The sequence below is a fragment of the Haliotis rufescens genome, unplaced genomic scaffold (assembly GCF_023055435.1).
Source record: "Haliotis rufescens isolate VD_foot unplaced genomic scaffold, xgHalRufe1.0.p SCAF_13, whole genome shotgun sequence".
Lineage (NCBI taxonomy): Eukaryota > Metazoa > Mollusca > Gastropoda > Lepetellida > Haliotidae > Haliotis > Haliotis rufescens.
Window position 1 is genome coordinate 6,299,103 of NW_025963813.1, and position 23,715 is coordinate 6,322,817.

The 23,715-nt window shown below is 43.1% G+C and overlaps 1 protein-coding gene across 1 annotated transcript in view; it reads right to left on the reverse strand.

Annotated features, from left to right (window-relative positions):
* Window positions 1–23,294, reverse strand: part of LOC124117174 (C3a anaphylatoxin chemotactic receptor-like) — a 78,407-nt gene extending 55,113 nt beyond the window's left edge. Inside the window, exon 1 of the mRNA XM_046478928.2 lies at window positions 23,135–23,294. Within this exon, the coding sequence (XP_046334884.1) occupies window positions 23,135–23,138 (4 nt within the window). The 5' untranslated portion in view covers window positions 23,139–23,294. The remainder of the gene's footprint in view (window positions 1–23,134) is intronic.
* Window positions 23,295–23,715: the final 421 nt, after the last annotated feature.

Consider the following 23,715-nt stretch of genomic DNA (forward strand, 5'->3'; position numbering starts at 1 on the left):
TGACACCCATTTTTCTCAGCGAAACATGTCACAAAAAAAACAATTCCGGTGAAAATTACATACAGGGGAAAAGAAGCCTTAACGTGAGGTCTTTGTGGACATTCTTCTCAAGGGAAGCTCGTTTCTTGTTGCAAATCGAGCATTGTTAATAACACTTGTAGTCTTCATATTTTAGAACAAGCTCGCTCGCCGAATCTCATCTAATGTCCGTTACGTTTGTCAAGAGGATAAATGGGCATTGTATTGACAGATCTTAAAAGGGGAAGAAAGCTGCGAAGAGTTTCTCTGTATAAAATCTCGTCGAATTTCAAAAAAATTGGATCACATTCCCCAGGAAGTGTGTTTAGTCACTGTGTCAATCAGCTTGCAGCCACCTGGGAAGCCCCGAAGAGATCGATGTTGGTCAAGTGCCAATGTGAAGGTTTTACCATTTCGTTTCATAGCGGCATGACATTAATTCAGATCTCTGGGATTTCTTGTGGTTGTTGTAACCGTTGACGAGAAGACCTCAACTTTAGCCCCGAAGCCATTCACTCCATTGATGCCAATCACTTACCCTAAACATCCTAATCGTCATCGTACAAGGTCGAATCGTGCATCCTGAAAACCTACACAGAGCTGACAGGGAAATTCGGCTGATAAAAAAAGATCCCTTATCACGAAATTGCGTGATAGTAATGGATTTTAGTCTACCATTATTTTGTGAGAGCTCAGTTCAAGCAGTAACATTCTCTGCTGGCATTTGAGACTTTTATTTCTAGCTGCAGAAAGGATATAGAATTGGCAACTACAGGAGTATTGAACTGCAGCTATGGTTGAGGTTGTGCGTATCTTGTCGGAACACCAACAGTTACATCCAAACATTTACAAATATACACAAGGAAAAGCAAACAAAATATCATTACAGTCAATAACACACACACACACGCACGCACACACACACACACACACACACACACACAAAAGTTCACTATGGCTGTCAGTCGTCCTTGTACAAAAGCTTCGTGTCAAGCGTTAAATATTGCCCTTCTTGGGGATTCTCAATCTCTTTTCCGTTGTTGACCTAAAAGCGTTTAAATTACGGTTCGCGTAAAGGATGTCATTGCAACAAGTATTAATCAATGTAGGCGTAGTTAAGAGTCAGGTTTGGCCCAAATCGCTTGTGTTACAACGACAGGTTCCAAGGGTTTCGTCAGACTTTCAACAATATAACTTAAGTTATACCAATGAACAGGTATTTGTTACAGAACCCCGCCCACAACCTTTTATAAGCATTTTTATAACATCGCTTTGAACACAGTATTTTAGTTATATCACTGAGTAACCGCATGATGCGGGATGAACGAAAAAACTAAGGCATGCCTTAAACGCTAAACCCATGAGCGAAAGTACATGTATGTTGCTGACAGATTTAAAATCAGGATGCAGCAGCATGGGATGTCGGGCCCGGGATGGGGTGTGTGGGTGTGGGTGTGGGTGTGGGTGGGTGTGTGGGTGGGTGTGGGTGGGTGTGGGTGTTGTTGTATGGAGAGTATTTATTTTTCATCTACCTCTGCAAACCAAATATTTTTTTAATTAAAACTATGCCCCAAATACAAACAACAACAACAAAACATTTGATCGGTCCCTAAGACGATTGAGAAGTATGTGGTAGACAGAATGAAAGTTGATGTAGATAATGACTGACAACCTTGTTTGTTAAGGCCACAATGCAGGAATAATAAATAATAAATCAATATCCCCCCCCCCCCCCCCCCCCCTCCAATAAACCGAATCGGGTGCAGAGTATGTTCTCACTGCCCTTTTCTTATCGTAAGAGCCGATAACGCTGATTGGTCGATTATTCTCTGGAACTTACTTGATTCCGTGTCATCATACCCGATTGTTAGGGACGTCGCCCATACTTTCAGCCACCCGTTTACCTGGTTCAGACTGGATTAGTTACAGACTGCCGTCATATAGCTGGAATACTACTGGCAAAGGCTATAGGCAACGGGTTAGAATAGGTCCCCAGCAACCTCTACTGGTCGCAAGAGGCGACTAGATGGATCAGGCTGTCATGCTTGCTGCCCTGGTTGTTTTTGTATCCCTACGGCATGGATCGTTGCCCACAATATCGATCACTGGATAACTCGGTTATATACAGGCCGCCGTCAAACAGCTGGAAACCTTCGTCGCCAAGCAGCAAAGAAACAGAAACAATATCCGACGAAACACATTCCACTGAGCGCAAAAGGCAAAAATAGCAGTGAACATTATATTAATGGATCATTGAACGTCAGTGATAACAACAGGTGTTCGCGAAAAGAGTAACGATGTCCCCCCACCCCACCCCCATCCCCTCCGAGTATCAAATGGTCCGTCCCCTAGTAAAGGAAAAATGATAGTGAAATGTGTCTGTTTCTTAAATCATGTAGCATAAGTCAGTGACATTTGCCCCGGTGTGTGTATCTGGTAGGTCTTCGTACAAGAAGCCTAACACTACCATTACGACACTGTCTCTTTACCAAAGGTTTCCCATGTCCGACTAAATCAACCCAACATTACCAGACACCTGAAGCTGTTAAAGTCATAAATCAAGGTAATTCGATTTGTCATTAGCTGAGTTTTCACAATCTAGGTCAAGCTAAATGCCTCTACTTATAAACCTGAGGGGCGAGTTCAAAAGTTCCATGTCGGAGAGAAGTCAAAATGGACTTAACTGATTTCTCAATGTCATACATAGTAACTGAACTAAACCGATTGTATTTTCTTTCATTTGCTGTTAAATAAACTTCATTCGATAAACGTTCGTAATTGTCATAGTAAAGTTTTTGTTGTTGTTTTTTTTGTTGTTTTTTAAACTGGTCCTAAACGGATTAGAATTCTTATGTAATGATCAGATGATGATGGAACTCATGCTATCAAGACGTTTGTCATCGCCCCACCGGCCGTGAGTCGTACGATCTTTCTTACCTATATATTTATTGGATACAGGGGTAGGATGCTGATTTTTGTATTCTGATAGCATAGTACGCTAATCACTCATACAATGTTTGTCTCTTGAAAAAGGAGCCTTACCATCTAATTTTTAGTAAAACTAGATGCAACTTCTATTTTTTCCAAAACACACCAGTTCCCGTTCTCCACATAACCCCAACAATGTTTGGCCCCTTACTTAAATTCGTCACTTCTGAACAAAATGTTGATAAAAAAAAGAGAATGAAGAGAAATTTCCTTTGGAAATGATAACGTGACAGTTGCAAACGAAAAGGTTTACATTTTCATTTCATCATTTCGATTCGTCAAAAACCTTTTTAACCAAAAGGACATTCCGTCAAGTAAACGCTAAAAAACACTGTTTCCTGCAATAGATAAAATAATATCGAGCGGGGATATGGACCTAACAAAATTGATATTGATTCCAATGCAAATCTCGCCATGTCTGCACCAATATACAAGGGATGAGTATCGATCTGTCGTCTGTGATTGCCACTCACCAGGGGATAAGGAGGGGAGTGAGGGGAGCGGCATTATCACGCACAGTGGTGATAACTCGCATTAGCCACCTGTTGTAAATACACATCGCTCTTAGCTCGGGGGCCTGGAAGCATATGAACATAATGCCACCTTAATTCATCAACTCCGCATCCTATTTTGCACGATTGATGACATGTCAGCTGGGTTAATTAATTTGTCGACATATGGCACAGATCATTTACATGTATTTTATTCAAACACATTTGATTTCAGAAAATTAATGTGGATGGTAGTAATGCCGTCGAAGTGCGGTTGGGTAGCCTAGTGGGTATAGCATTCGCTCAATCGTCAGGCCGAACATCCAGGTTCGAATTCCCTCATGGGTGCCATGTGTGAAGCCCATTATTAGTGTCTCCCATCGTGACAAGAGTGCTGAAGGCCACACAAGACATTACTCACTGAGTCCGAGACGTACATGTTTCCTTACGTTTGTGTGCAAATTAGCTATGACATCGTCTGGCAACATGACTTGATAACGGCCCGTCATATTAAATATTTCTGTGACTCGCAATAAAGCTAAATGACGGCGGCCTGTAAATATTAGAGCATGAACCAGGCAATACAGTTTCAATATAAATCACCGCATCAGTGGTTTATATTGGAAAAGGATGATCACTCTAATCGCGATCTGTAGCTGTCTCCGTTGTTTGCAAGATGGCGCTAGTCATGTTCTGCACGTTGTCGTTGGAATGAAAATAATAATTTGCCCTTAGGTAAACAGTATTCCCCGAATGTGGATCCACTATACATTTTAATAGAGATTGCTGCAGGTAGACTCTCATTTTAGAAAGTCCGTAGTCGTATGCCGAGTGTTATATACACACCCTCTTTGGTTTAGTGCTGGTAATCATTTTCAATAATGTAGGCCCACATTTCCCCCGTCATATATGGTGATCGAAATAAGTGGGTCCACACTGCATATCACCAACCTCCATTATATTTACGTAGTACTGATAATCAATTTCTAAATGTGAGCACACTTGTTTTCTTCATTGTGATTGCAACAGTAAGGCCCATATTTAAAATGGTCAAGTTTCATTGGATTGGGTTATTCTTAAACGTGGGCACACTCTTTTCCGTCATGTAGGAAGTCGCTTTACTTCATTGGTGGGCCCACATTTAAAGAAAGAATGTTCATGGACATGAAGCAACAGATATAATAATTATTCTCTTTTTTTTCTAGTACATGTATAGTGATGGGAAATGTCTGGACTTCCAGATTAATATCATCTATGTTAAAGTACATTAGGGGCAAGAAGTAGGCATCCTCATGGTCACCAAGTGTGTTCCCCTTTCTGCTGGTCTGTTTCTTTATACATTTAAATCGTAATTTCCTTCGGATTGGCAAAGCCAAAACAAGGTAATTTGGCCAAGAAGTTTTACTTAAGCCTCAGATATATGGATTATCTAATATCGTTCAATAACCATCAAATAGCCAATTCCCTTCCACTGATTTAACCACTTGAACTAGAAATAAAGGAGACCAATGAGACCGCTTCATCTGTTTCATATTAAGATATTTGCATAATGAATGAGAGTGACAAATCACTTTCCAAAGGGCAATGATTTGAGGGATGACTTAAATTTTCCAATAGTCAATTTTCCCTTTATGTCGGACAATATTCTTTCAGCTCCAGCCTTCCGGTTTTTTATTCCAACTTTTGAGCGTTAGACGACTCTTGTTCAGAAGTTGTTTGATCAAGGTTACAACATGCAAGGCCCCAGGAAAGCTGTCTAAAGTTTTCATGGTTAACATTTTGATGCATAAGTGACATGAGATGATGTCCAATGAAATTCCGTATTTTCAGTTGTTTTCGTGTTGCTGGTTTTTTAAGGGGGACAATAGACTTGCCTTAGCATGTGTTTGTGACGGATACGCTCACCTTTTCGCGAACACCTTGTATCATCATTATTAAATGGTGATTCATAAACACATCGAACTTCAAATTTTCATATATTCTTTTCTCTAAAGAACACGCCAATCTAATCATAAACGTCGTGGGATATATATACCTGAAACTTATGTATCTAAATGTGAATGGACTTTGTACACGACACGCCAATGACCTCAATTTTTTTCCAGGAACTTGTTCCGTAAAAGAAATACTAGTAAATCATAAATATTAATGAACCCGCCACATACCTTTGTAATCTATTTTATAGTCAGGAAACGTAAATTTTATGACAAAACAATAGATCGATCGTAATGCATATTTTCTTAGGTAGTATATACTCTCAACAAGTACGTTTAGTTTCGAATTTGGGTCCCCCTTTCACTTTTGGTGAGACAAGCAGAGTAAGCTCCCTTCTTGACCACCGATAATGCGGTTTCACACGTCCTTTGGGACTGTCTGGTCCAGACTCGTATTTTTTCAGATCGCCGGCATATTCCAGCAAACACACATAGCGTAAAAAGCGAATGATTCAACTTTTCATCCTGGGAATTTTTAAATGGGACCAACTTCTTGTAAGTGACAAGTGACAAAACAATGAGATCTTCCTGAGCTTATATACATGCAGTTGCCACCAACCGAAGGTCGACCTTGCTGTAGGACCGGCTGAAGCCGACTGACGCTCAACAAGTACGCCAGAGGTTATAGTAGCAGGAGCAACGTAGAAACGTCGATAATTTAAACCATTTAGGTCATATAGCTGTTCGGATATATTGATCATGCGAACCACACTCGTGATTGACGATCTTTTTAACATCGAGACTACGAAATATCGGAGAATATATTTAGTAGTTATTTCTCATTCAATGGTTAACTGAAGCCTGCGCATAACTAAACACCGGCATATCCAACTAGAGGCAAGTCAGCATCATATGGTTCAGGATCAGGATCCTGTGAGTGCACCATGAAAATCTTGAATTCTTAACAGATTCGTGAAATATTCTCATTGCATAAGTCGATATATTGATTTGAGGTTTTATGTCATGATTGATACTTTGACATATTCAAAGAAGAATAACAAACGTGCTGAAATGGTCGAATGAGTGACGCTCCGTTTTGAGGCCGACTATTTGATATTCCAAGAAATATTAATATATATTTTGATTTATCGTAAGGTATTGGAAAAAACCCATTGTTCACCACACACGCAGGAAGTACCGGAAACAGCGCATGTCGTGAGGCGCCTACTGAAAAAAATATTTTTAAAAAAAAGAAAAAAAAGGCTACACGCTGAATGCTGAAGCAACAAGATGACAGGTGCAAGAGCAAGGGATGACTGCAAAAGTTTGTGAAGAAACGCATTCAATGCTTAACTTAGGTTGAGCTCAGTATGCAATTCTAGAAAGAACGTTGTGGAGTTGATAAAATTAACCCGAACTCGACATCTCGACAATACGACAGTTGTGCAAAACACATGACGTTGTCAAAATTGTGGCGCTGTGTTCACTTTGTCGTTTGGCTTTTTGTGAGGGCGACAACGTAGCTATGTCCTTTAATTGCCACACTTGTCAAATGTCGCATTGTCCGATGTGACGTTTCTATTAGGGCGACAACGTAGCTATGTCCTTTAATTGCCACACTTGTCAAATGTCGCATTGTCCGATGTGACGTTAACGTTTCTATGAGGGCGACAACGTATCTATGTCCTTTAATTGCGACAATTGTCAAATGTAGCATTGTCCGATGTGACGTTTCTATGAGACAATGTCCCTTCCAGGATTACATAACTGGCGGTTCCAGAATTTTGAAAAAGACAGGGTGCACACTGGTACCACGCACTTCACTACGACCTATACTTATTTGCATGGGTGTTTGTTGTACCATCGACAAACGAAGTGAACTGATATACTTGTTCATCTAACCCGCAGCAATGAATATATGCAGAGCTTATGTACGTTCAAAGGACTGTGCTTACCAATGTAACCACTCTTGGAATCTGTACAATGTTCATCGGTGGCCTGAACATGCTCGTTTGAATATGCCTTATTTGAAATTTCCTGCTTTTGATTTCATGGAAGTTAGATAACTTGCAAAGAAGTTGAAGTTTATTTAGTGATGATATTCTCTTCAAACGCCTTCACTATATCATGAAATTCCAAGTCAACTGTCTTGGTGTCATCATTTGCTGATTAGTTTTCAAAGTTCAAAGGAAGGATTCGCATTTATTAGTTTCATAGTTTACAGTACATAGTGGCGATATCTTCCTCAGCTGTGGTAAGAGTCTATTCACTTGAACGCCTATTAGTCTTTACGGAAGCTTCCTAAGAAATACGCTTCCTGTTCCAAGTTCACCAATAGGTCCACACTGACAAACAAAATCCATGAAGAATTGTGTCCATGCTTCGTTTGCGTCTGATTAGCGGAAGGTTGTCAGCATGCCGGAAACGTGTGACGGCCAATTTTGACGTGTGGTGTTGATGTCACAGTCTGCGGCACACTAATTATTCTTCCTTAGTGTACAAGACAATCCAGAAGGTCTTAAAAACGTGTGAAAATCGAAGAATCCCGGATAGGGTCATATCACAGGATCATATCACCATTGCTGTCAGCATCCTCTTCAGACATAACAATTATCTGGTCAAAAATTGATACGAGGATTTGTGTTGCTTATAAGGCCAGTTGGTACCGTTTTGTTGACCAAACATAGCGGACTTCGATACCATATATACACGTTGGTCCATGTTCATATCTATATTATTCATATCGATTAAGATTTCAAAAACTACACACACCTGTTTTTTCCTGAAGTGGATGATAGTTACAATCAATTTTAGCATGAAGGAAGTATTAAAGACAGTTATTTTGAATACACTTGTCTCTAGTGTTGAGGAAAGCAGTTGAAGACATGATCCATTGATCGCGAAGTGTACACACAAAAGGAAGTCCATACCAACCGTTCAACGTTTACTTTGCTAATAGGTTGTTAAACACGCAAAATGAACCGTTACTTGATTCCGTGATAGCGCAGAAATTGGGAGTGGAATTTATTTATTCCATTTTAAGCAGCATATACCATTTCAGAAGCATGTTTGTTTGGTTGGTTTGTTGTGTAACGCCGCACTGAGTACTATTCGAGCTGTATGAAGGCGGTCTGTAAATAATCGTGTCTGGACCAGGAAATCCAGTGATTGTCTTTATGAGTATCGACCTAAGCAAGTGGGATACGATGACATGGATTAACCAAGTCAGCGAGCCTGTTAGCCTCTAACGACAAACTTAGGTTGCTGAAGACACTCTCATCAACCTATTACTGCCTCGGCGGATACCACTTTTCGGCGGAGTATTTTTGGAGCAGACGAGACCAAGTCATAGATGGTGGGTTGTTGAACCAGTTCATTAACAGAGCTTTAGGCATAAACCGTTGGACATTTTGAAGCAGTATTACTCATATGAAAGTTAAGCACACACCAGAACCATTTCTGAGCATGTCCGACATAATAACGTGAAGAAAAATGCAATCAAGTTTTCAGTTAAAGTGCAAATTTAATAACTTCAAATACCATTTCCGCATTTACAACTGCAGCTAGAGTTCACCAGATATAAAATAGTTTTATTTGATCTTTCCTAAATAGATCCTCGCATCAACATTCCTTAAAATATGTTTAGAAACGTATGTTTCATCTTCTCATAATTAGGCACTGGTAATAAATTCGCAACTGCTTTCATCGGACCGAACAGCTAGTGTCGTCGGAGTGTGACTAGTGAATCGGCGGAGTGCTGACTACCCACCCGAGTAGGCGTGTGACGGTCGCTTTCATCAGGGCCAATAGGACGACACTGCACGCAGCATGCATTGGTCCTTGGTATCGAATGAAAGCAAATAGTGGACTAAGTGAAGATTGTTTGTTAAATGAAGTCCTCTCGCCCAAGTTACAATCACAGCGGTTTGTTGTAGTTTTTATCTCCCCAAAACAAAATTGTGAGGTGGCGACCTCTCCGTGTATCTTTACATTCGCAATTAAGTTCGCTACGCATGCGCATCTATAAGCGGATGTGGTTCACATTTATACCACATTTGTTGTCCGCCGCCTGTTGGCTGAAGTGGAACAGTGGAACGAGTTTACAGACATTTACCCTTGTGGGGAATCGAGCACTGATGTTCTGTGTGCCAATCCAACGTTTTCACCACAAGCCTTCCCCACTAACAGCGCCATATATTAGGGTTCACGGGTGGCCACGCCGTCTACGGCACCGCAATTCGCTGAACAGAGTCGCGCCACTCAGGCGTTTCCAGAAACCTATGGCTCCATTTCTAAGATTCGCCAGATCATTATAGATAATGTTTCCTGGTTTGTCAGCACCATACCCGTACTCACGGGTTTCACCAAAGTGGTCAACGTCTAATATAAGACGCCCTCCCTCATCACGATATAACTGCACTGTTAAGAAAACCCTCGTATCACACTATCGAAAGCACAAAGAAAACACACACAAACAATAGACATGAAATACTGATCACCATTACAATCTGTCACAAACTCTGTCACAAACTCTGTCACAAACGTCTGTCACTGTGGTGTAGTGGATAGTGCGACCTCCCCGAATAGTCGGCGGTTCGATCCCGTGAAGGTCCGGGGTAGAACAGGTCTTCAGCAACCCATGCTTGCCGTAAAAGGCGACTATGCTTGTCGTAAAAGGCGACTAACGGGATCGGGTGGTGAGGCTCGCTGACTTGGTTGATGCATGTCATCGTGTACCAATTGCGTGGATGGATGCTCATGATGTCAATCACTGGATTGTCTGGTCCAGACTCGATTATTTACAGACCGCCATCATATAGCTGAAATATATTGCTGAGTGCGGCGTTAAACAACAAACAAACCAATCATACCAAGAGACGTTAAAAATATTTTTGCTATAAACCCTGCCTGGTGCTCGGCATTAAGGACATTAGTCAAGAACTGGCCGGCCCTTAGTAGTATACTGACAGAGACAGACAGACAGACAGACAGACAGACAGACAGACAGACAGACACACACACACACACACACACACACACACACACACACATAAACGTGCATGCAGCGCTATATGAGTGAAGGAATCTTGAACGCGACTGTAAACACTATATCTAAGACATCGAAGGGCGTTCTTGACGTGGCGAAACATTGTTGCAAGATTATAATGTTTACTCAGTAATATTAATATCAGGATATAGTTGTCTGATATGTTGCAGTTCGCTGTGTGGAAGCTTTTGGGTTTGGCTGTTCGTGCCAAAGTAGTAAACGCATTCCTGTGACACATTCGGCTTTCCTCCCACATGAAGCTGACTGTTCGTGATATAGAGACTTAGTGATTTTGGTAAACGTCGCTTTCAACATTATTTCACGGCGTGATTAATTTGGGAGAAAACCCGAAGTGATGCATGTATTTCTACTTCTTAACAATGACCACACCTTTGACTGAAGATGACTATTTTGTTCCTTAGCAGATTTCAAGTAGTATATTTCCCCTTGGTGAAATTACAAGGGCATTGTTCTCACAAACTAGGAATCATTAATCTTGGCGAATAGTGGAATCGAACTAATGATCAGAGGATTCTGGCACGCCTCAGGAGCGCAACCCTCTCAAGTGTGCATGTTCCACGTCTTTACAACATATACTTTTCAGCTTCAGCAACATCATGATTAAAAGGGTTCTTCTTGAAACCCCACATATAGCGTTCATCAACACTTTACTTTGGAGGCACCAAAATTATGCCCTTAATTACAACTAAGGTTTCAGACGTGTTACTATAAGAATGTCGCTATTTGACCACAGCCGTTTTCAGATGAACTGGAACACACACTGCTTTCGCCAAGGCGAGCATAATTCAAACAATAAAAACTTTACACGCAAGGCTACCAAATTCATGAGAGCAATTGTAGTTCTTTATTAACCCCCCGATAATGTTATTACCTTCAATCAAAATGAGGAAGTCTGACACTGACGTTGTCTGCAAAAATGTTTTGTTAAATCGGATTTATAAATTATTCAGCAGCATCCGTGAAAATCAAGAAACACTTAATGTGCTTTGTGGAAATTATTTGTTGGAATATCAAATAGCTTCACGACGAAGGTCAGGTTGCTTTAACACAGAAATGGGGGGTATTTCAAAGACCGCGCTCTTTATTACTTCATGATATTGATTAAATTTTGGATATTGTCCTCTTTTATGACAAAGGGATCTTTCACGTCTGTCACATTGCTAGAAACGATGCGTTCAGTCAAGACAGATTAGATAACGTGTCTTTCAGTACCTTCAGATCCCGTGATGAGTGTCCGGAAACATTTCACCGTGGATTTATCCCCGGGTTATGGAACTAACAGTCTCTGCAAATGGAGTTCTTTTGATGAATTCCTGGGATTTTTGTTACAGACAGGGTATTCTTTTAGGTCACTGTTTCTAAACACTCAACTTATATCTGTGAAAGGAACCTAACATTTTCTTCCGGAAAAAATGCTTTTTTCAAATCACTCCCAGCACAAACCCAAAGAGCATATCATTATTATTCCCTTATCAGATGACACAATATGCTTAACGTGGATAAAATGCATCGAGTCATTCACTCTATGGATAACCCATTACCAGCACAAACCCAAAGAGCATATCATTATTATTCCCTTACCAGATGACAAATTATGTTTAACGTGGATAAAATGCATCGAGTCATTCACTCTTTGGATAACCCATTAAGTCATATAGTGACATGGATGCACGTATGCATGGTTGCATATAGTCCGGACTGATGCCGTTTTCTTCGGGCTAACCCACTGAGATACCACGCTGCAGTCGAACATATGGATGCACTACATTGGGAGAGTACGCGGGTTTGCTGCCACGTATACAGCCCTTAACGTGGATAAAATGCATCGAGTCATTCACTCTTTGGATAACCCATTAAGTCATATAGTGACATGGATGCACGTATGCATGGTTGCATATAGTCCGGACTGATGCCGTTTTCTTCGGGCTAACCCACTGAGATACCACGCTGCAGTCGAACATATGGATGCACTACATTGGGAGAGTACGCGGGTTTGCTGCCACGTATACAGCCCTTCACATTCTCTGAAACGTTCTTGGTTGGTTCGACTTGGCGGCGCTTCCTGGGAGAAGTCACATTCACTGTCTGGGCTGCTTGTGGAGGAGGGACGAGGGCGCTGAGCTGATGAGCCTAACCAGCCTGACTGCCACCCAAACCCTCTTTGTTGCATTTACTTATTCTATTCTGTATACTACTACTACTACAACTACTACTACTACTACTACTACTACTACTACTACTACTACTACTACTACTACTACTACTACTACTACTCCTGCTGCTGCTGCTGCATTTATTTACACTACTAATAATAATATTAATAATCCATGTGTCACGCTGACATCCATCTACTCGGAGGTCTACATAGGAGTTGTGCAGAAAGCTTTTTTCTGAAGAGACATGTTTGAAAGCATGAAGGAAAGAAGAAAGAATTCCTGTGGTAAAAACGTCCATAACGTTGATGCAGAATAGGAAAAGGCTTTAATTTGAAAGTTGAAACAAGTAGTTGGAACTTCTCAATATATCCGAATCTTCGAACAGGGTGATACATCAGTACAAAATCTATCAGATATGAAGGCAATGGTCTATAGTATCAGGGATAGGCCATACACAAGATCTTGAAGTATATTCTAGCCTCAACTTGGAGCCAGTGCAAGGACTCAAAACAGGAGTAACATGAGATCCAGTCACTCCATTGCTTTAAAGTTTCGCCTTTCTCCTTAACATCAAGAATTGACATGTTTCTCAGACTAACCTGAATCTGATATTTTGAACCATGGATCAGTAGCTTAATATCAATAATGTATCAATACTGCGTCATAACCTGAATATTATGGATCGATACTAGAGGATGGGACTTGTTCACTGAATGCCGCTGAAAGTGAAATAGTCAACCCTGCTCAAAGACTCTGCCAGCAGCTGGCGTGATATATTCTTGCTTTTATGTGGATACAGATAGGTCCAGAAAACATTTGAAGACAAATCCTTCATCCATGTAAGTTTCAGCTACCACAGGCCCCTTTTTCATAATTAACTCCAAATGCGAAGCACAACCCCCGTGGACTATACACCTCCGATACGGTTCATCGGCCCAGCCATGTCGTCCCGACATTGTAGCCCACAGGCAACAGTCAATCACCGTGACCAACCGCATTCCTACCAAAACCCTGTAGCCCTTACATCCGCAGCCCCAGTCACACCCTGTGGTCTTTACAACTTCAACCCCAGTCACACCCCGTGGGTCTTACGTCCGCAGCCATAGTCACACCCTGTGGCCCTTACGTCCGCATCACCAGTCACACCCCGTGGCCCTTACGTCCACAGCACCAGTCACACCCCGTGACCCTAACGTCCGCATCACCAATCACAACCCGTGGCCCTTATGTCCGCATCACCAGTCACACCCCGTGGCCCTTACGTCCGTAGCACCAGTCACACCCCGTGGCCCTTACGTCCGCATCACCAATCACACCCCCTGGCCCTTACATCTTCAGCCGCAGTCACACCCCGTGGCCCTTACGTCCACAGCACCATCACATCCCGTGGCCCTTACATCTTCATTCCCAGTCACACCCCGTGGTCCTTACGTCCGCATCACCAGTCAAACCCCGTGGCCCTTACCTCCACAGCACCAGTCACACCCCGTGGCCCTTACATCTTCAGCCCCAGTCACACCCCGTGGCCCTTACGTCCGCAGCACCATCACATCCCGTGGCCCTTACATCTTCATTCCCAGTCTCACCCCGTGGCCCTTACATCCGCAGCACCAGTCACACCCCATGGCCCTTACGTCAGCATCACCAATCACACCCCCGTTGCCCTTACATCTTCAGCCGCAGTCACACCCCGTGGCCCTTACGTCCACAGCACCATCACATCTCGTGGCCCTTACATCTTCAGCCCCAGTCACACCCCGTTGCTCTTACGTCCGCATCACCAGTCAAACCCCGCGGCCCTTACCTCCACAGCACCAGTCATACCCCGTGGCCCTTACATCTTCAGCCCCAGTCACACCCCGTGGCCCTTACGTCCGCAGCACCATCACATCCCGTGGCCCTTACATCTTCATTCCCAGTCTCACCCCGTGGCCCTTACGTCCGCAGCACCTGTCACGACCCGTGGCCCTTACGTCCGCAGCCCATGTCACACCCCGTGGCCCTGACGTCCGAGGCACCAGTCACAGCCCGTGGCCCTTACATCTTCAGCCCCAGTCACACCCCGTGGCCCTTACGTCCGCAGCCCCAGTCACACCCCATGGCCCTTACATCTTCAGCCCATGTCATACCCCGTGGCCTTTACATCCGCAGCCCAAGTCACACCCCGTGGCCCTTACGTCCGAGGCACCAGTCACACCCCGTGGCCCTTACATCTTCAGCCCCAGTCACACCCCGTGGCCCTTACATCCGCAGCCCAAGTCACACCCCGTGGCCCTTACGTCCGCAGCACCAGTCACACCCCGTGGCCCTTACATCCGCAGCCCAAGTCACACCCCGTGGCCCTTACGTCCGAGGCACCAGTCACACCCCGTGGCCCTTACATCTTCAGCCCCAGTCACACCCCGTGGCCCTTACATCCGCAGCCCAAGTCACACCCCGTTGCCCTTACGTCCGCAGCACCAGTCACACCCCGTGGCCCTTACATCCGCAGCACCAGTCACACTCCGTGTCAATAGTGCCTTCTCCACAATCGATGATAAGAAAAAGTAAGGTGGAGGATGTGCTGCTGACGTCACCATTAGAATGACCAGCGGATAGCCAGAAATATTCGTCCAAAATATCGCTGAAAGTTAATAATACCCCCTCCTCTGAGTGTATGTAAATGAAGGCTGCAACCGCGACAGAACCATATAACGGTAAACAGAGCATTCTCTCAAGTTAATCTGGTTTTCTCTGACATCACCCTCAAATGTCAGGATCAATTCGAATCCCAGCTGCATCAGGTCTGTCACCGGCATACCTTCACTTCTGATTTGTGTTGCTGTAAAAGTATCAAGTCTCGATACAAAGATCCAGCAGCATCCCCTCCTCCTATCCTCCTTGAGGTGTACGTTATATTTGAGTTCGGTTAAAATCACCTGTAACATACCTTGAATCTTCATATCATTCGTTTTCTATGCAATGGCATTTAATGTTCTTAGAAGATTGCGTTTCTATGAGAATGTCACATAGCATTACTTGAAGATGTCATTTTACGTTTTTGTATAATCCCAATTACATGCAATATGTGCATGATTAATATGTGAGATTGCCGTACGTGGTCGGGACACTTTATGAAACATTATGAAACACAACAAAATATAGATCATCGCAAAAATTATCACATCGAACAGTATGTGCGGAGATCCCCTGGTCGCATCCTACAATAAAACGTTAAAGGTTGTACTTGTTCCTGACGTTCGGAGATCAATGTGTCCGAGTGGGGTATTCATGTTTAATTGCGGCATGGCATCTCAATGGGCTAACACCATGAGAAGTCCGAACACGTAGAAGCCGACACACACGCGTGCATTCACGTCGGTACTCACATTGCTTTGTAACCCCGTGAGTTAAAACTATTATCATCAACCCGACATAAGTCCGACCAAGGGCATGCACGTCGCTGTTCCATGTGCAATAATCTTGTGAGAATCACTGTAGTTTTACTCAACTTTCAACATTATTCCAGCCACATGCTTTACACATGCTTCTGGGGTTCCTGCAATGATCCTCGCCAGCGATTAAAATTAGCTAAACGCTTCATCAAAAAGTCAGTCGGTCATTAATGCCATTGCCCAATGCCACTACCACCCAATTGTGCCGGAAAAAGCGAAATTATTAAGGATCCTATCTTGGTGCCAGACTCATCCGCGTGCTGTTCCTCGTGCAGTCAGGTTTGACCCCATCCCCATCACAAATAGCCTCCAGCATGTCCAGCATGTTCGGTCCCGTGATTGATCCAGGCGCCATGAAGGACGCAGGCACGTCCTCGTCGGTCAGTGTAATTCAAGTAAAGGTGTTCAATCATTAAGGTGCCATACGGCCCTGGTCACTCTCATCTGTCTCCCGTGTCCTGTTAAGGGATGATGTGCTGTCTTGAAGCTTTCGTTGAAAACAGCTTCCAGACGCATTCAGAATTTCATTTCGTAACTGCATGTCATTAGGGCGGCGACGTGTCCCTCAGAGGTTCGTCTTGAATCCGTTTGGGTGACTTCAACCTGCCAGCACCACGCACCTGCTCCAAAGTGTAAGTGACCACACGCAGCTCCGGCCCGTGGGAGCAGGGGTGCAGAGGCCCAGCCCCTTGTTTTTGTCCCCCGATTCTTTTCAATCAATACATTTGCTATGAACACAAAGACAGAGTATTTGCTGTGACGCCGAATATAGAATAATATGTTTTTATGTGTATAGATTTAATAATTTAATAACACAAGGTTGCATGGTGATACAATGACGTTCAGTCTTACAGAACCTGTTTTTTCTATGATCCCCTCACATTAGCACACTTTTAGTATTCTAGATGTCAGTGTGACCGGACATCTCATAAAAGCCGCATTAAATCGGATAATCGCGGATAAATCCTCATAGACTTGGATTCGCCTGAAGTAAATGATCTTTCAGAAACAGCAGTCGGCGCCACTGTATGTCTCGAGCAAACTACCTGAGATGGCATGACTTTAGGCTTAAGGCCTGGAAAAGTACACATTTCCGCAGTTATACTTTGAACAACCCCCCTTAAACAGAAAATTCGAAGAGGAACTACTCTTTTGGTATCAATGTCAGATCTGTAAAACAAGTGTCAATTGTACGATCTTCTTGTTCTCATTTACGTTGTGCCTTTATACGTCACGTAATCGTGTAAACACTAAGTTACGATATGTATTTCAGTAGGTTTATGAGTGAGTGAGCTTTTACGCTGCGTTGAAAAGTATTTCAGTCATATCTTGGCATGTCATTGCACGTCGTTCCGTTGAATCTACAAGCATGTAAACATAACAAGAATCATTATCAGGACGATTCGAGGATTCGAACCATACACAGCGTATCCTGTTACAGATTAGGGGCTCATGGCGAATTGCAACGATCAATCAATTTTCGAAACAACTTATACAACGCATTACATTGTAACCAAAAGGTCATCGAGCCGATGAAAGGGCCTTTCCACTGTTGTCTTGATACTGATTCGAGATCTTACGAAATTGGGACATAGGCCCTCAGCTGGAAGCAAAGGCGGATCCAGAGGGGAAGGGTCCCTCCTTAACCCCCCTCCCCGTTCGAAAACCAAATGTAGTATGTTGTAGGCAGTAAAATTGTCTGAGAGAGAATTTGATATTTTGGACTCCCCCCCCCCCCTTTCAATTTTCAAAAATGCTGGATCCGCCCTATCCTTCAGTGTGAGTGACTCACCATCACCATCTATTTCAAACAAAAGGAACGTTAATAGTTGCGTAAGAAGGATTAAATATTGATTCACCCTTCCATAACCCGCAAAACCACGACGACAAGCAAACGTAGATAGATCGTGAGCAAGGCATATGATTCTAAATTCTCATACCTTTCATTGCCTTCCTCGGACCCCACCTCCGTGGTTTTGTGGATGGAGCATCTGTCCGTAGAGCGGACGTTCGGTGGTTCGATTCCCTGATCGCGGCATACCAAAAGACGTTAACATATGGTACCTGTAACCGCAGTTGCTACCCTGCCTAGCGCTCGTTATAAAGGGGCTAAAGCAAGGACTGGCCGGCTCAAAGTCAGCACAATGTGTCTGTGTCTAGTCAGCTCAGAGTCGGTATACTGTGTCTGATTGGGGTATCCAAGTTAATATTCGGTATGGTTGCACTAAAACACTGGCGTCAGTCCGGACTAGTTCAAGCAGCCAGACATACACTTGCATGCATGCAAATCGCTTATAAGTGAAATTATCTAAACACGACGTAAACCATTATTCCACAGTGTAATTCTTTCTCGGATTACGCGTCTCTGTACATATACATGGTGTCTGACATTACAACCACCTAGTTTAGTATGTAGCTGGTGTAATGCTGAGTTACCTGACATGACGTCAAGATGGACACACCACTGATACACATTATACTGACTCCGAACCGACAAGTCCTTGTTGTATCTCCATAATCCCGAGCACCGGACAGGATAACAACAAATACCATCTTTAACGTCTTCAGGGATGGCGCTGCGGGCAGACGCTCTATCCACTAGGCCACCGAAGCAGTCACCACGGAGAGGCGGAGGACACTGTTTAGGAGTTATTTAACATGTAATAACTACAGATATTTGAACGAAACCTTGATTGAAGCAGCAAGGGTTATAATTAGTTATTATATGCATTGCAGAACATTGTGGTCCTTTGATTCGTTTCTGTCTTTCCATAATGAGACAGTGTGTGCGTGCAGTAGGAAAAGAGTGATTGAGCGAGTTGGGTTTAAAACCGCTTTTAACTGTATTACAGTTATATCACGGCGTGTCAGCTTAATGTGGGAGGAAAGCCCGAAGTGATGCAGGTTACCACTTGGGCGAAACAAACGAGCACGGTTATGGTGCTAACAAACCTAGAAACATAATCGGAATTCGAACCCACAATCATAGGTTTCTGGCGTCCCCAAGGGACGCAACTCTGTACAGCGAATCGCGGCGCCATAGACGACTGGGCCACCCGTGCCCCCCAGTGGGAAGCGAAATAAATACGCTTTCTATGAAGTCTTTATCCGAAACACCATATGAGGAAAGCATTACTCTATCAGCTTTAAGAACATTGCTATCAGCCAAGCTTCAGCCAACAAGCCATCATTAAATTTTCATTCAAATAATGTACCGACCAAAAGAGGCATGAGGTAAAAGCATATGTTTACAAGGTTGTCGAAAGTTAACCAGGTCTTATGTGGACATTGCATGTCTTTCACTTGAAAACCATCTCAATTATCTGTTTGTGGCCCAAGAACTCGTACAATACTTTTAGCCTACGGCACCACAAGTGATCATCCAGACCTCAAGGTATTTGAACGGTCCGCCTTACTCTCCAAATGTAGGGATAGAAGTGCTGTTTCGACTCCCGTGATCAATGCGTTAGAATGGACTCTTAGGTATATAGTCCTTTTAAGGAACTATCTGTTCCATGGGGCGGTCGGGTTGCGTTGTGGTTAAAGCGTTTGCTCGTCACGCCGAAGACCCGGTTTCGATTCCCGACAAGGGTACATGGTGTGAAGCCCATTTCTGGTGTCCCCCGCAGTGATATTGCTGGAATATTACTAAAAGCGGCGTTAAACGACACTCACTCACTCACAACTCACTATCTGATCCGTATTGAAACTGTATGAAAAGGCTCCACGTCTGTCAACAAGACTATTTTACATACGATGCCGATGAATATTTGCAACCCAGGAAATTTAATGTTGCACATTCAGAATGAAATAAACAGTTGAACATCACTTGCAGAATGCGTCATCGATCATTAGCTGCGACACTGGCAACCATGTGTGATGTGTAAGAGCGTTCACGTGTAAACGAAATCAAGTTGACAGACATGAGACACAGTTGGTGTACATCACGTGATGTAGTCCATTAGCAATTGACTCCCTCATATATTATTCACCAACATATTATTGACAACATATACGCTTTTAGGAGCACATATGTCAGCGCAGCCACACGCCATTAGGGCTGTTTCTGGATTTCACAGCACCATGTCATGCTCTCGGTCACCCGTCACTCATTGCGGTCCTCTCGTGGCCCTCGTTGTGAAGTTTGAAGTTCCTCGTCTCGGTCAGACTGTTCCATTAAACTATCAGAATAGTTACTGTTTTTTTGTGGATTATCTAGCAAGGAACACAAAGGAATTGAAGCAGGTGAGGCGAGGTGAGGTGAAATGGGTGTGTGCTGCTGTGTGTGTCTGCTTGCACCAGCCCGGACAAATGCCGGTGTTATAATGCTCGCCCAATAAGATGCCGCAGTTTAGCAGTGATACTTCTCACGAGCTTCTGGGTAAATAACTACTAGCTCTGGCTGATTATATGTTGTCGCTTTCCCAATGGTTTGCCCATACCAGACTCGATCACGACAGTCCGATGTGACAGATGGAATTTAGCAAACGAAGACGTATATTCTTTACACAAGGTGAGGTTACGTCTAACATATTCAATCCTAAAATGGTTTACAACTGTAACAACAATGGTGCTACCACTACTTCTACTGCTACTACTTGTGGCAAAGTACATTCTGATAATACCGCTGCCTCTCCAACTGCCACAGTGTTTGTTTGTTCAATAGTTGTTGTTTGCCGCAATCAGCAATAGTCCAGTCATATCACGGCGGCCTGCAATTACCGTCCAGACAAAGCAAAGACTGTCATTAGAAGCCACTTCTCACGATGCAATCAACCATGCAGACTTTTCCTAACCCGGATCCCACGGGAAATCATTGTAACTCCTACTAGCACCGCCATTGCTCATTTGGGAGTCCTAAGTATCCAAATTAATCACAACATGTTCCTAATGTCTCGAACCCCGGATAACTCGATTTTTTTAATAATAAAAATAATAATAATAATAATAATTACCCATGTGTCACACTCACTACTACGAGGGGGCACGGGTGGCCCAGGCATATAAGGCGACGCGATTCACTGTGCAGAGTTGCATCCCTTAGGCAAGCCAGAAATCTTTGATTGTGGGGTCGAATCCCGGTTCGCCCAGATTATGTTTCCAAATTTGTCAGCACTATACCCGTGATTTTGGGTTTCACCGAAGTGGTAAACGTCTGGGACCCGCATCACTTTGGGCTAATCTCCCACATTAAGCTGACACACCGCGATATAACTAGAATACTGTTAAAAGCGGCGTTGATGATGATGCTATACCTATTACTAACTCATGGGGATTCCGGGTACCAATACTGGTCTCCAGCAACCTATGCTAGTCGAAAGAGGCGAACGGCAGGTCAGTCTCGGTGACTTGGTTGATTGCATGTAATTGCAACCAAATTGTGTGGATCGATGCGCATGATGTCAATCACTGAATTGCCTTGTCCAGATTAGATCATTTACAGACAGCCGTCACAGGGCTCAGACATTGCTCAGTGCGGCGTTGAACAACAAACAAAACATGTACTTGTGCCAGCTCCATGAACACACCACTGCTTGAGTTCCTATTGTGATTCGGTTTAACAGTAATTGGTGTTAACATGTTAAACATAACACCATCAAACGCGTTCACACCTCCTCCTCCTCCTCCCCCGCCTCCTCCTCCTCGTGTAAAGAAATATTTCAAGACCGTATTGTGTTTCAAAATGGTCTCCAATTGCATACAACTTGTGTAAAATTCCACCTGCGAGAGGAATGGATAATTATGTGCTTGCGGGAATATTGAACTTCACGGTTAATAAGGGCGAAACTCATTTGATAAATGATACCCCCTATATTAAATTCTATAGGTCAATCCTCCATTGAACATTTCCAGCATGTTATAGCATTGACACGGGGAGCGTATTCCTTGAAATAATTTCAAACACGGTGCTAATATAACTTGAACGCTGCTAATCAGCCGTTCTCATCATGATCCAAGTTATTTCTCCGCCACGATGATGGTGCTGCTTTTGTTGCCGAGGAAAATCAGATTTGTGTTCACGACGTTTAATCATGTGCATGAAAGAAACGGTCATTATGTCAACGTTTGGAGCTTGTGGAATTACTTTCCCCTGGGACAATAATCGCTGTAATTATCCGATACTGTACCTCAATGACAATCAAAACGTCAAAGCCTAAGGGCTAATCGTGCTTATATCTCTGTCGCATGAACAAAACACAAAATCGTATTCATATCTACTGTCGTGTTGACGCCACGTCTTTGCGAAACGGGTGAATTCGTCCTTCTTTACCGCGAACACCCGGCGTTGGTAGAAATCAATATTCTGTCTTCAACATACGGCCTTGTATTAAGTGATAAGAAGATTGTATAACGAAGCAGGTTTTATGTTAAAGATGTGTTCTTTGCAGTCTGTGATAATATGAAGTACATCTAACAGAAAACAAGCTACGTAATCCTTGAACACGATGCAAAATACAACTGGTTAATGTATTAATGTTTCAAGTTGATAAATTTCTCGCATAGTGACGTACTGCTTATCATGACAAATAACATATACAGTACTTTATAAGGAAAGATTGCAGATTGGGTTTGCAAACATAGCCATGGTATCTGTATTCTGAACAGATAAATAAAATACTCCAAACTATGAATAAAATTAACGACAATAAATGAGGACTCGTGAAATTATTCGGTATGAATGTAAGAAACTTTGCTTTCATTAAACAGTGCTGAGATTAATTGAATAAAATATGTTATCACTGGCTGAATCTGATGGGTCTGTCCCGTGTTGGCCGTGTAACACCACTTGTTGCAACTCAATTCTACGATGTCAAAATCTCCTCTCACCTTCTTCTTGGGACAACTGGAATTTACATTCACCAAAGCAGAAGCATCTGGTGTGAACTATCAGCATCAACAGTTTCGTATTTATCAAGCAATACAACCGAAGACTGCAAAATATTGGAAATACATAAGACCCAATGGAAGTCTCTCATTCAATGCCTCTGAGTATGATACGACATTAGACAGTGCTCATAAAACATATAAGGTATTTGAGACTTACCCATCAAGGGCTGCGGATGCGACAACGCTTCTGATATCCATAGTGCAAGGTAAACTAGAATTAAGTCTCACAAGTATGACAAGTTCGAAGCTACGAATCTCACTTCTCGTTCTACCAGTACTAAATGTTCGCATCCGAGGCTTCAGGTAACGACCCGCCACGTGACAACTGCCATTCCTTATCGATTTTGCCCGAGCAATGTAAAGAGAGATCGTGTATCTTCGTATTTTCCATTCGGTCCTCTCCGGGCGCCGATGCTGAAACTGCTTCGTAATAATTAATATATCAGAGGTTTAGGTGTCTGTGGTTAAATCAGCCTTGGCAAGAGAAATGATGACAGGTTAATTATTGCTCTCTTGTGTTAAACGTGGAATATGATAACTGATAATATGTTTATTTTCTGGTTGTTCCAAGCTGAATTCGGCGATGGGGAAGCACTGGTGAGCTTTCACGTGAGCAGGGTTTTTGATTATGCGTGCTTCATACAGCATGGTCCCAGGCTACCAAGACAGCGTGTCAAGGGCAACCGTCAACTGTTCCCTTGTCTGTGTTCTAAGTTAGGGAATATCTTGGTTGATTAA